Genomic DNA, 13,239 nt, shown 5'->3' on the forward strand with positions numbered 1-13,239 from the left:
GGGGGATGCCATGATGAGTATGGTATTCTGCTGGTCTTGGTCTAGGCCAGCAGGATGAGGTGTCCATCTTGCGGATGCCGCGCAATAGTCTTATCGTCTGGCGTCCGCATCGTCGCCATGTTTCGGGGCTGACCGAGCCATACATCAAATCCATCACCAAAGATGACGTCCTTTTCATGAGAAGCGCGCATTTCCATTCACCGTCCCGAGAAGAGTGGGAAAATATAAAACTCCTTTGATGAACAAAAGCCCCCATTTCACACACAATTCTTTGCGTGCAATGCATGCACCTGGTGTCGCTGATATCCGTCACCGAGGATAGCTGAATCCCTGACTTCCATCGCGTCCACCAACATTGATCATCCCCAATTCAAATCCTTTTGCTCATGCATACGCCGGGAGTAAAAACATTTGTTGTTGCTTGTCAAGAGGTCCCCCGTCATCTGTCATTTATGCTGATGCAGTCGCGCCGCGAGCACCCTTGGGGGTACCCTGCTGGAAACCGTTGGAGAATTTGCGAGGGACGAGCTTCAGGGATCGCATGCGACCAGAGCCGGTGGTCTTTCTCCGCTTGGCCTTCTCGCTCCAGTTGTCTGAAAGGTGTTAGTAGGTGCAGTTGGGACGCCCCTTGGCATGCGGCAGATTGTATTTCGTCGAGCCGTGCATCGTGGAATCACATACACTTTCGGGTCTTGGCTGCTGGGTATCCGCAGTTGGAGCAGGTGTGCTTTTGGACGTGGAGCGACCGGCTACCTGTCGAGTTGGATCACTTGTCAGTATATTATTCCTTCAATCTCCATGCCCATCTCAGGGACTCCTTCGACCATGCAAGCAGCCTCCAGGCTGAATTCTCATCCTCTTCCTCCTCGGTCCGCCGATTCTGGTAAACACTTACCGCATCGTCGGCACAAGACGTGGGTCTTGTTGTGGCGCTTTCCGAAACTGGACGTTCCCTTCGCTGTTATTATGTATTAGCACAGCTGTTAATTGCGCCAGGGATCAAAATTCCGGCATGCGTACTCATTTTGGCGGTGTTGGCGAAAGGTTGGTATTGTTGAGGTGAAAGTTAGTGTCGCGATACTCAATTTCTCCAGCGTCGTTCAAGCGGCATTGCGAAAAGGTGTGTTCCGCATCGTGTGGGCTTGTGGTGTCTTGGCATGCTGACGTAACAGTGGTGCCCTCGGTGTGAACTGAGCCCTAAATTTCTCGTCGCAGGAAGGTTAGCCGGCCACGCTTGGAGATCGCTCTGGGCATAGAATTGATCGTCGAATTGGCAGGTCCGTCTGCAAGGGAAAATAATCGAAACACATAAAAAGGTCCTTGGTGACCGGTATACACTGATGCTCACCGAGCAATTGGTCGCCTCGATAGGCGTACCGCTCAAGACACCAGGAACGCACATTGCGAAGGATGCTGCGATCTTCATCAACACATTCCAGCCCGCTGGCGGTGCGCAAGGAATCTTTAAAAAGTCCGCTGCACCCGCAAATTGTCTAGCCATAAGCGAATCGCATATTTTCGCTGCCCAAATCGACAAAGCCGTCGTGCATGTCTACAGTCGCGAGAGAAACAACCAAGAAGCCACTGTACCATTTCCAGAACGTATCACTTCATTATTATTAGCATGTCAAGATTCCGTCCTCGTGCTAGGGACGAATGACGGAAGACTTTTTGCGTGGGAGGTCGCATCGGGACGACTTGTTGCGACTAAGCAGGCTCATCTGCAAGCCGTCACAGCATTGACCGTAGACGAACGATCAAATTTTCTCTTGTCCGCATCGGCAGACTCGACGATTCATGTCTGGAGTCTTCCGGAGCTGCTAGCGTTTTCGAGTGCTGAGGACACTTCGCCGGTCCGAACATTTTCTACTCATCGGTCAAAAGTTGTTGCATTAGCAATTGGTCATGGCGCTTCATCGTGCAATTTCGCTGTGTCGGTCGCCGAGGACAAGACATGTCTGGTCTGGGACTACAAGAGCAATGGACTCCTGCGGACGTTCCTATTGCCAGCTGTTGCTACATGCATAGCTCTGGATCCAGCAGACCGTGCATTTTATCTTGGGTATCGGGATGGGAGTGTCCAGCAAATCGATCTGTACCGAAGTGCGAACGGATCGTTCGATGCAGTGCAGAATGGAAGCGGCGCCACGAACCCTATTCAACCCAAAGCGTCATCATGCTGGAAGCTCCAGGATGCTTCGTTGGGTGGCATATTAAGCATGGTATTGTCTTTTGATGGCACAACTCTAATCACTGGTCATGAGTCCGGTGCACTGCTGAGCTGGGACACGAATCGTGGGAGCTACCTATCAGATCTACCACAATCACCACTGCCAGGACCCGTCACAAATGTGGTATTGCTCCCAGTGACAGGATTCGTCAACCAAGACGGCGAACAATCTGCTCGGACACGAGTGTCAGAGATCACAAAGCCAAAATTTGGCGCGCACACAACAGACGAAGGTTACGGGGTGCCGGGAAACTATTCGCTGAACGTACAACTCTCGACCAAGCTCTCAGCTCCCGATACCTCCAATGATTTCTACAACGCGCTCACTGGACCGTCGTTTCCCACATCAATCTTAGACCAAGGTCTTTCCGAACTCGCGTCCTGGGGCCAGAATGCCACCGGCACGACCGCGTCGACAAATGGTGGCTCGGCCGAACACGGCGAAGATTTCATGTCCCTGGACGAACAGCCCGGTAAAATGACAGCCGAGCAGGAGAACGCCATACTCAAATCACAAATTGCTGCCCTAAGGCGAGTACAAACCACAAGTCTGCAGAGCGTGTATCAGTTGAGCGAAGAAAAGAAGGTGCTTCTCCGACGAGAACAAGCTCGGTCGGCGGCGCAGAATGGGAGCGTCTCCAGTGGAGAGGATTAGAGCTGAAGTAGACGCTTTCTTGCTGCAACACTGAGGCGGCCTGCCACGTGCACATGCCGAAGCATTTATTCATCTATCTTGAGCGAAATCACTTGCTCCCTTTTGAGGCGCACAGGGAATGCTGAGGAATATTGAACGTGATGTGCTCGACCGTGTGATTCTGACGAACTTCGGGAATGCGAAAATCCTGTTTCTCTGCAGTTAATTGCGCATTCCTCGAATAATTGTGCTGATGGAATGCACAACTTTGTACATAATTTGTACCTGTCACAGTGCTGATCGGTGTGACGAAGAAACGATTGTCATGTCTCGCGCTCTGAAGGAATGTCGCATTCCTCCCAGAGCTGGTTTCCCGAATCTCGCAATATTGCATTAATATTATACATCTGTCAACACCACGGTCACCAGCGCACAATTTTCACCACCACGCAACATCCTCAACGTGATATGCGCCGATAGTGATACCTACTCTGCTTCGATTCTACAACATGGAGCAACTACTGAAGAATTTTCCTCACCGCATCAGCAGCGAGCAAAAAGTCAAGCCCAAGTCGAACTATGCGCCATGCGCGCAGAAGCCGCTTGGACGTCGCCCCAAGGTGTTGGACACCCGCAAGATAGAAATACCTGTACATGGCCACCAAGGTCTAGCAAGTCAGTACAAATTTCCGAAATGTTGATTCTCGACGTTGCGAGATCGCGCTCCTAGGTACTGACGATGACAACTGCTTAGACGAACCATATTTGCACGAGTCCCGCCATGTTCCAGTCACTCAAACTTATCTACAAGCACTCCGCCAGTCTCTCGACGAGATCCACGCCTGCATCACTGCTGCTATAATGAGTCCGCGAGAGTCTGATAATCCTGGTCAAGAGACATACACCACGACAGCGCACATACGAAACGCCGTCCGCCACGTCTCCCTGCTGATCCCCGCCCTCGCCCGTCTGTCATCGTACCCTCACCTCTTCCCCGACAGGGCCGCCTCGCAGGCATTCTGGCGAATCGTACACACTCATCTCCGCGCTCTAGCCCTCCAGGTTGCCGCATACAAGACCTTGACGGAATCATGGCGCCTGTTCGCTGCCTCCGACGACAACGCCGACGTGTTTGAAAACAACCTCGTTAATCCCCCGCAACCTTCTCCCCAGAACCCCAAGGTGTCGATAACGCCATGGCGGTCATGGCTCCAGTTCTCCTCGATTGAGACATACCTACAGAAAACAGATCAACCGTTTGATCCGCTCATTGTCTCTCGGACTTGGCAGCCGTACTTTAATCGGATGGATGAGATGCGTCGCGAGGGGTATGTTCCTCTCGGTATGCAGATCATGCCGATGCAGGGCATCTTGTTGGCGGAGTATTGGCGATTAGGGATGGAGAAGATGGTGGATGCGATTACTGAAGTTTCGACTAATGCGGATGTGGCTGCTCTGTTTCGGGTGAGTGCCAATTTTCTTTGCTTCTCGCATCGTGAGGAGTCGTTGACGCCTTCCCCTGCTCGCTGTCCCGACGTGTTTTCAACATCACGCGATTTTGGATTCGCACTATGTCTTCGACTACCTTTCATTGATCTAAATAATCGTCTCTTCTCACGACGCTGGAGAGACTATTTAACTAACCAGTCATCTCATCTGCAGCCCGACTTTGACAATTTCCTCAACACAATCGAGCCCGTATCCATGACACCTCCCACTCTCTCCGTACCAATACCAACCGATACCTCCGTCCCTCTCCCAGAGCTCGCGAACCAACACCACGATAGCCATCTCATCTGGGTCACCGGTCCAGCGACCATTATGCCGACTAACGTCATACGCGGCGCCTACAACCCCGGCGCGGATGCAGCACGTCTATACGCCGGCCTTGGGACAAGAAGTACGATTTCCCGCCGGAGCAACAGTCGGCTGGTTCGGATGCTGATGAGGAAGATGACACCGGAGGAGAGAATGCGAGAGCAGGCTTTTCTCAGGGCAGCGGAGAGGCTGGCTTATCTGAAATTCCTCGAAGAGAGCAGGAGGGAGAGGGAGATGATCTTGAAGCAGATAGACGAGAAGAACAGGGCTTTGAACGCAGAAAATGCTGCGGATGCGCAAGAGGTAGCTGGCGATGGTGGCGGAGATGATGAGATGAAGGAGGACGGACAGGAGCATGGAGAGAACGGTGAGGTACAGGTGATGGATGCTTAGAAAATTGCTCGTTCTTCCTGCCCTCGATTAATACTCTGATGCTGATCATTACATCGGCCGCACTATTGTTCCATGTTATCCGGCAAGACAGCTCGATCGTGATGTTCGCTCATCGCACCAATGGTCTGTTTCTGAAATTGATATCTTCATCATCGTCATCTATTCCCTCCTGAACGATGCTATTTTTCAACCAAAATCCAGGCGTTTCTCGCTCCCATGCCACTCTCCTTGATTCTTCCTGCTTCCCGCCACCTAGCTCAAAGTTTCAGATCTCAATTATGCTGCGATCATGTACAAAATCTATCCTCACTCATTGTCTCAACTAAAGCTTCCTAGGACCGTCTCCAGTTCCCACCAAAAGCGCCAGAAGCAATGATCAACGACTCCTGGCTATGAACTAGGCGGAACGTGGAGACTGAAAAGCGCAGGGATCCCTCATCTAAGCATAAATATGCCTCAGATTCAAGTAGTTCACCCCGAAAATCGATGGCGGAAAGGGAAATGCGTCAGACTTTCGTTTCACTGCCGAAATGCTGGAATCGGGGAGCGCTGAGTTCACGAGTCAAAGAAAAGAGAGTGGATGCGCTGCCGACGGATCGTTTGTTATTCCTAGTTGCTGCCCATTCCTGAGACGAGATGGTAGGAATTTTGGGTTTCTTCGCGATACCTGGCTACAGGGTGGCAGTATGTCAAAGAAGATGGAGTGGAATGGAATAGAATGACGCCACGTCATCTCTATTGTCAATTGTTCGCATTCTCATTGTCAAATTCTTATTGTGAATCCCATTGTCGCCCTGTCTGCGTCCAAGCTACCACTCAAAGGGTACCTAGGTACCTACTTAAGTACCTAGGAACCGTGCTTCTAAGAATATTTCCTCTCATTGTTCTATTGTTCTTCTATTGTCGAAACTATCAATTGTCAAGCTTCCATTGTTCCTACTCCGACACCCTAGAATTCGATCATTTGCAGGCTACTGATGAAACATCCCTGTTCCCGCTCCTCTTCCTCCTCGCCCAGCCTCCTGACTTTATCGCCCAGCTTCATTATCGTGCGCACCAATATACCACTATCATGTAAATCCAGGGAAGCTAGCACATGACTGAAAGGCTGGAAAGGATGCGATATTCACGAGGAGGGTGGTTCTGGAGTTTTTCAAATTGGCTGGAATGAGCAGGTCGTGGGGTTCCTCCTCTGTTTGTACTGATATGCGCTAGGAGGCTGGCGCTGCAACCATCACTGCTGTGTATATTTGGAGAACGTGGAGTGTCACGATGAGACGGCGGATCTCGAGAGTTTTACTGAGAGGGAAGATGTTGGAAAGAATCGATGGTACGTTGTCGAGATGCTGTGATTACCGTGACGTTCACCATGCACAAGAGATCAGTCCCGTAGAAGCAGGCGATTAAATTCAAAGAATCTACCCAAGATCGGTCGACACACTGCTCGCTTTAGTCCTCATCGTCCATATCATCATCCCAATCATCACCATCATCCTCATCATCGTCTCGAATGTCGACGTCAGAATCCTCCCACAAGTGACCACTGACGCGGTAATCCGTCTCCCAATCAACCTCATGCGGATCTACGATTCCGCCTGTGATTCTCTCGATAGCAGCTCTTCTAGCATCCTCCAGAGCGTAGATGTCAGGATTGATCCTCTCGTCTAATTCCCAGTCGACATCGTCGTCCTCATCATGGGTGCGTGGAGGTGGAGGATTGGTGAGAGGAGCGTATTTCGCCTCGCGGACTTCGTAGCGCAGACGCTCTTCCTTGAGATCCTTGACAATTTCGTTGTAGACTGTCTGCGATTTCTTGAGGAGGAGATCTTCTGCCTCAATTGCGCTGCGCGTCTTTCTGCATTTGGTTCTTACTGTCGTGGGACATGGCGTCAGTCCACAAAACCAGAAAAGGGGTAGAGAAAGAAGAGATGAGGACGATGCTTACAGAATCGATACACTCCGCCAAGATCGTCCCTTCGGTTGTCAGGGTGAGGACGATCAATACCAGTTGGGTCCAGTTTAAGCGCTTCGGTGAGGAGAGTCCGATCGCCATCGCTCCAGATGCGTCCGCTGGCGATCCAGAAGTCCTCGAGGATGAGCATCGGAGACATGGCGAGGTTGACCATCGAGTTTGTTGGGAGGGTGGTGAGGTACTTGCGAGAGTAGCAGATGAGTTGAGAGGTGCTGTGAGTTAGTCAGTGACCTGTAATCATTGCCTATGTGAATGGGAAGGAGGCGGTGGACTTACAATCCAATGTGTCTGTGTACGCCGTAGCTGAGGACGTCACGATCTCGAGACGTGAGACATGCACCATGAATTCGCCTGGTATCGATGGTGCCATCTTTCAGCTGAACATCAATGGCCGCGAGGTCGGGCCACTGTCCGATTTTGCTTGGCGGATGATCGGAGTAGCTCTCCCTGTCTACAGCTCCGTCCGCTACAGAGTTCACATCCAAGGGCGTAATGAAAGGAGTGAACGAGTTCAAGACTTGTCTCGCTGCTCTCAGTTGCTTCAGCGCGTGGTCCACACCTTTGAACAAGCTCTCCAATCTACTTTTATTAACTCGCGGCATCTCTGGATCATGCATATGACTGTGTAGAAAGTCAGGAATAAAGATCTCCCCTGATGCGGGAAACACGAATGGTGGATGTGTTGGTGATGCCGGAGCTGTAAGGACAGATTCAGAATTATCTGGACCGGCGTCTGAATCGACGCCGAAGGATATCTTGGATGGTACTGCCTTCCGAGAGTGATAATCGGACTCAGTGTTAGTCAGGTCACTGTAAATGTTGCGCTCGCATATCTCAATGCCCTCAGAAAAGCTCTCAGATAGGGTCTCCAGGAGATCACTAACGTCAACTGATGAGGGCTGCAAGTTCTGATGGCGCAGCTCACAGAAGCCATCGATTGGATCGTAACGCGCGAGGACTGACATGGATACAGATACCTGGGGAGTAATCTGCTGTCGTGAGTCTCAATGGTTGAGTGAAGATCAACACAAATTTTGACCGGACTGTGAACACCGTGATTGACACGACCGATGTCGTCTCCTTGTTGCAGCCTGAATTCTCTGCCTCTCTCGATTTACCAGGCGGTGGAGATACTCTCGATCTTCCCTTTCGATGTTCGGCCTTTGTGACGAAAGGTCGAGGGGTGAAAGGTCGGGCTGGATCCAGACGGGCGGGCCGAAGAAGAAGGAGCAACGAAGAGGAAGCAAATGGTTGATTGCGATGACGAAGACGGCGACGACGATGGTGTTGTCACCGGCCTCTTCAATTTTTCTATTTGCTTGAATGGGCCCGGAAGTGGGGAACGGTGTCGTATTGTTCAGGCGTAGTAGTGGGGAAAGAAAAAAGTGAAAGGTGAAAGTTGGGAGGATTTGTGGTGGTGGTGGAGAGGGAGGAACTGTGAGAGATATGCCAAACACTTCACTCGCTCGGAATGATGATCCACGACTTTGTGACAACACCTGGAATTCATTCCACATTCACTTCTACTCTTGCGCGTCCTTCCCCACAAACATTTTGTTCGCTCATTCTTTCTTCTTTACAACCATCGCCATTTGCTACAGGAATGTCACCTGAACATCTCTTTGCCGTACAAATAACACCGCATCTCCCTTTCGCCCTCCAAAGGAACACATTGATACCTGCTTTTGAAACTTTCTTCATTGCCCTCAAGCATTTTCTCGATTCCTGCTGCAGCATCATCGCGACAACAAGATCTCACTCCTGTTTTGTCCGCCCGAAACCTCTCACTTATCACAGAGTACACACTCCTAAGCAGAGCCGCACGAAGTATTGCTACACCGCACCTCAGTATGGCAAATTCCATGGTACGAGACGATCAGTTTAACAGCGATCTGCTGTTAGAGCTTGTCGGGCATTGTGATAATATCTCGGCGTCACTAAAAAGCGGATCATCATCACAACGAGTGCAATTCTCTGCTGATCTTCTCTCCACGTTCCCAAAGAGCGTAATCAAGAGTGTCATTGAAGGTCATATGCAGTAAGTTCCGGTCTATCACCATCCATAATGCAAACGAAGTACTGACCTAACCATTAGACAGAAAATGAATCTTGGCATTGATTGTGTTATCGATGACCAGGACTGTGCCGCCATCATCTCTCCCAGAGCCTCAATCGCTGAAAGCTCTGTAAAAAAGATTCCGCGTCCCAAGAATTCCTTCATGATATTTCGACAGGAAGTACATGCCTCTGTAGCAGCAAAAAACCCTGGCATGCAAACCTCGAAAATTTGTTTGTTTCCCTAGAATGAAAGAACATTCGACATTATGCTAATATACTTCCAGCCAAGATTATTGCAGAGAAGTGGCACAGTCTTACCCCAGCTGTACGAGACGCGTACAAAAAGAGAGCCTCAGCAGAAGCCCGTCAACATAGGCTCGATCATCCTCAATACCGTTACACTCCACGCAGACCGACGAATCGGAGAACAGCAAGCACACAAGTAAATCGAGAGATTTCGTCCACCGCTCGTGCTTTCACTTCCTCACAGGAAGGGCAGTCTTCTCTCATTGGCACCTCTCATATAATAGCTGATTACAACGCACAAAGCGAGGAACCTCCTAAGCATGAAGAGACGCAAGTCCACCCGGACTTCAAGATGCCCATTGATGACTTCGAGATCTTTCGAGGTGCGGAGCAGCAATATGCAGTCAACACGTACTACTACAACGCGAACCTCCAAGACGTCAGCTACCTACATAACGCCGAGCTTGGTCAAGTATTCTTGACGCCGGCAGATGACTTTTGGTCTTCGGTGCCAAATGATTTTGACCAGCGACTAACTTGGAATTCTTCATGACTTCTTCAGTGAGGTTTGCTCGCAGTCGATCCTGGTTTGAGCATTCACGCTACTTTTGACCTCAGTCCTGCCAACAGAACTTTGGCGCACATGATTACTTGATCAATATTTCAAATCGAGAGGAGATTCGCTGACCGAAGTACTACCCGTATGATCCTTCAACTCGAACTTATGGTGAGGCGGAGGACTGCAACATGTAGAATTCTCCCCGTTGACCTTTAGCGTTCTCACCAAGCGACCGCTCATGGCCGAGCCAGCGGACGGAGCGTCCAATTTCCAGCATTCGCACAATTCGATCATCACTAGCTTTCCCGCCGTCCGAAGTCTCCTCTCATGTCTCGCGAACATCGACACGAACCACACCATACACGTCACAACAAATCCAGCACAATACACGTCGCAACATTCTTCACCAACCATCACCGCGAGCCGACGGCCAGGAGCTGGTAGCCTTCGCCGTGGGTGCTTCTCTCTCTGTTTCAACCCCATCATCTCACGATCACCACTATGACCGCGCCGGGTGCGACTTTTGCCCCAGGTTGGATTTGATTACGTATTCACATCGATACCCTGTTTGTATCCTTATTTCGTTCACAACGCTGAGCAGCGCTGGCAGTCGTCATATTCACCAGGGATGTACTTTAATGATCCTTTCTCCGCAACGAGTGCAATTAAATGCAGTCACGTCGTTGAGCAAATGTTCTTTCGTCGCATGTCGTGCCTGGAGTGAGGTGAAATTCTTGCAGTAAATTTGAGGTATTCCAGCATGCGCATTCTTCTTCTGATTTTCAACACAGATCTCGCATTGTGTGAGCCCATCAGAAGAAGGAACGACGCCCGCCTATTGCCTGCCCCAAAGCTTGTGCAGAATATGCGCGCGGTCCGATGCCAGCATGAATTGCGCGGCACTCGCCACACAGTGCAGTCGTAGATTCATGAAATCATAATTTACAGCATTAGAACCTGCTATACAAGAACTCAGCCTCACTCATCAGCTCCGTCCTCACCACCATTATCATCCTCAGCGCCCGTTCTCCCACTGCCTCCAGCACCAGCTCCCCTCCAATCACTACACCAAATAAACGTTCCACATCTCCACTCCCCGTTCTCCCCACCTTCCTTCTCCTCTTTCCCGCTGGGTCCAATTGGCCTGGCGCACATCCAGAAACTTCGACCTTGATTCGTGCCTTTCTTTTTGGTGAGCAGGATTTTGCAGGGTTCTTTGTGTACGGCGCAGAGAGGTGCTGAGGGTTTGGAGAAGAGTTGGGTCCATTTCGCGGAGGTGTGGAGGCGGGAGGGGAGGTTGGAGGATGATGGCGAGGGAGGAGAGGCTAGCGTAGAGGGAGGAGGAGATGTGGTACATTTGGAGACAGCTGAGTCCGGAGGGTGTTTGGTCGGTTGTGAGAAAGTTCTTGAGGAGGTAGGTGTTGTGGGAGAGATTTGCTGAGAGTCCTGATGTGAATGGCTCATGTTTGTTCTGCAGGCTCATATTAGCAAACATTCTGATCAGGAGGACTGTCGGCTGACTAGGTGGCTCACGTCTCATGTGCATCTGGTTCAAGTATGGTCTTATCCTCACCAGTATGTTGGTCGTTTTTTGGTGGTGCAGCAAAAGCGGAATTCATTGCTGGTGACCGAGGCTCCTCGATCGTCGCATCAGACGATGTCTTAGACTTGGATTGAAAGAACCCCTTGAGGCTCTGCTGACCCTTGTTTGACGAAGTTGACATGTCGGGTTTGGGTCGCTTCGCAGGTTTCTCTTTGGATGGAACCGAAAGCTTGCGCTTAACCGGAGACGGAGTGCTCTGCGTCGCCACGCTCTGACTGCCTGTGACTTCGAAGACTTCCGGATTATATAAGGAACGCTCTTCTGTGTCTGCCATGAAAGTGGCATGCAGCGCGGCCTCGTTCTTCTGTTGTGAGCTCTCGGACTTCTTGATGGCGGGTGCAGCAAACATTGATTTGATGCTTCGTCGTTTGTCGAACTCTGGCATACGCTTTGCGGAAAAGGCCGGAGAGTTAGTGATTTTCCATTCTTGCTTACGCTTGCCACCAACAAATGTACCCGGCTTGCTCATGATGTCCAACATCTCCACTTCTTGACCATTGTGCTGGACGCTTTCGTGAAAATCTGCGTAAACAGGACAGTGGTCTGAACCGAGCAGACCCTCCTGAATGTTCGCATCCTTGATCCAAGATTGCATGGCGCTACAGACGAGGACAAAGTCGATCCGGCTGCCAAAGTTTCCAGGCCGCGCGTTGATCTTTTGCTCCCAATGAGTATACATGCCGCGCCTGTCAGGATGAAATGCACGTGTCGTATCCCATAAAACGCCTTCTTCTCGTCCTTCATCTCGCTGACCTACGACGTCGCCGCCGATCAATAGCTGGTTGAAAATGCGTCGGTTCGGCGTCGAGACGTAATCTTCATGGGTTAGGCCTTCTCGGCGCAGATCCTCCGCAGCCGAAGCCGTGTCCATTTCGTTCCGAGAGACATTGAGGTCACCGACCAGAACAACGTTCTTCCCCTGACGGATCAGATTACGTATTCGACAGTCTAATGCGTTGATGAAGCCGTATCGAAAATCATCTCGTAGACCATTGCTGTTCGCAGGTGAGTATACACCAAAAAGTACGAATGCTGGAAACTCCAAAACCACACAGCGTCCTTCCGCATCGAGCGCAAGAGGGTCGACTCCTATTTCCATGATTTGCTTTTCACTGGGATATCCTCCGATGCTATTTTGCTCTTCTAAGTCTCTGAATGCGACGCCTGATGCAGAAGGCAACACGCCTAGAAGTCCCTCTTCTGCACGAATTGGCGCGCATGTTGCAATTCGAGTATAGATGCCCACGCCAGAATATCCCTTCTTATGTTTCGGTAGACTGAAGAAACAGTCCCATCCGTCAAGCAATACCATGTCATCGCGGAGGTCTTTGCGCTGTATTTTGAGCTCCTGCATGACTATGATGTCGCTGGCGAGTATGTCAAACATGGCCGGGAATGTGCGAGCAGTGGTATTCCATGGTGGATATGAGAAAGGATTGCGGATGCCATTGACATTCCTACAATTAGTCAGAAGACATCCTTATGAGTTGATCAAACCGTACTGACCATGTTGTGAGCCTCATCTTGGAGGAATGTTGAGGCTGCAACAAGCACTACACATTCGCCAGTGCTGCAGAGCCATCGAGCTCAATATACGCTCGTAATTATGTGTCAACACATGCCGCCAGCAAGTTCCAATGGCAAGGTGCGCAAGTGCTGTGAAATGTAATTGCTGCTCGTGTGACGCGTTTTGTGAAAGCGCCCCCAGGTGACGTGCAAGACATGA

General features: G+C 50.6%; 6 protein-coding genes across 6 annotated transcripts; 3 read left to right on the forward strand and 3 right to left on the reverse strand.

Moving 5' to 3' along the window:
- Positions 1-450: 450 nt before the first annotated feature.
- Positions 451-956, reverse strand: K489DRAFT_326032 (uncharacterized protein; the record flags this gene model as incomplete). Its single annotated transcript, XM_033601878.1, has 3 exons — positions 451-593; positions 682-749; positions 892-956. Coding segments are annotated over 3 exons (276 nt in total), but the record flags the coding sequence as incomplete, so codon positions are not given.
- Positions 957-1,340: 384 nt separating this feature from the next.
- On the forward strand, positions 1,341-2,885 carry K489DRAFT_326390 (WD40 repeat-like protein; the record flags this gene model as incomplete). The annotated part of the gene is made up of 2 exons (XM_033601900.1): positions 1,341-2,683; positions 2,762-2,885. 2 exons carry the CDS (start codon positions 1,341-1,343, stop codon positions 2,883-2,885), a joined length of 1,467 nt encoding a protein of 488 aa, XP_033456137.1.
- Positions 2,886-3,129: 244 nt separating this feature from the next.
- Positions 3,130-5,340, forward strand: K489DRAFT_74065 (uncharacterized protein). Its single transcript, XM_033608886.1, has 3 exons — positions 3,130-3,539; positions 3,619-4,328; positions 4,527-5,340. The coding sequence occupies exons 1-3, from the start codon at positions 3,374-3,376 to the stop codon at positions 5,073-5,075; spliced, it is 1,425 nt and encodes a 474-aa protein (XP_033456138.1). The 5' UTR covers positions 3,130-3,373; the 3' UTR covers positions 5,076-5,340.
- Positions 5,341-6,460: 1,120 nt separating this feature from the next.
- Positions 6,461-8,449, reverse strand: K489DRAFT_384001 (uncharacterized protein). Its single transcript, XM_033605750.1, has 3 exons — positions 7,324-8,449; positions 7,021-7,259; positions 6,461-6,946 (listed from the first exon to the last, which is right to left on the reverse strand). Exons 1-3 carry the CDS (start codon positions 8,010-8,012, stop codon positions 6,525-6,527), a joined length of 1,350 nt encoding a protein of 449 aa, XP_033456139.1. The 5' UTR covers positions 8,013-8,449; the 3' UTR covers positions 6,461-6,524.
- Positions 8,450-8,975: 526 nt separating this feature from the next.
- Positions 8,976-9,955, forward strand: K489DRAFT_74302 (uncharacterized protein). Its single transcript, XM_033608888.1, has 3 exons — positions 8,976-9,085; positions 9,147-9,336; positions 9,390-9,955. Exons 2-3 carry the CDS (start codon positions 9,150-9,152, stop codon positions 9,902-9,904), a joined length of 702 nt encoding a protein of 233 aa, XP_033456140.1. The 5' UTR covers positions 8,976-9,085; positions 9,147-9,149; the 3' UTR covers positions 9,905-9,955.
- Positions 9,956-10,888: 933 nt separating this feature from the next.
- Positions 10,889-13,036, reverse strand: K489DRAFT_373572 (DNase I-like protein; the record flags this gene model as incomplete). Its single annotated transcript, XM_033603433.1, has 3 exons — positions 10,889-11,381; positions 11,444-12,970; positions 13,020-13,036. 3 exons carry the CDS (start codon positions 13,034-13,036, stop codon positions 10,889-10,891), a joined length of 2,037 nt encoding a protein of 678 aa, XP_033456141.1.
- Positions 13,037-13,239: the final 203 nt, after the last annotated feature.

Source organism: Dissoconium aciculare (genome assembly GCF_010015565.1).
Source record: "Dissoconium aciculare CBS 342.82 unplaced genomic scaffold K489scaffold_14, whole genome shotgun sequence".
Classification (NCBI taxonomy): Eukaryota; Fungi; Ascomycota; class Dothideomycetes; order Mycosphaerellales; family Dissoconiaceae; genus Dissoconium; species Dissoconium aciculare.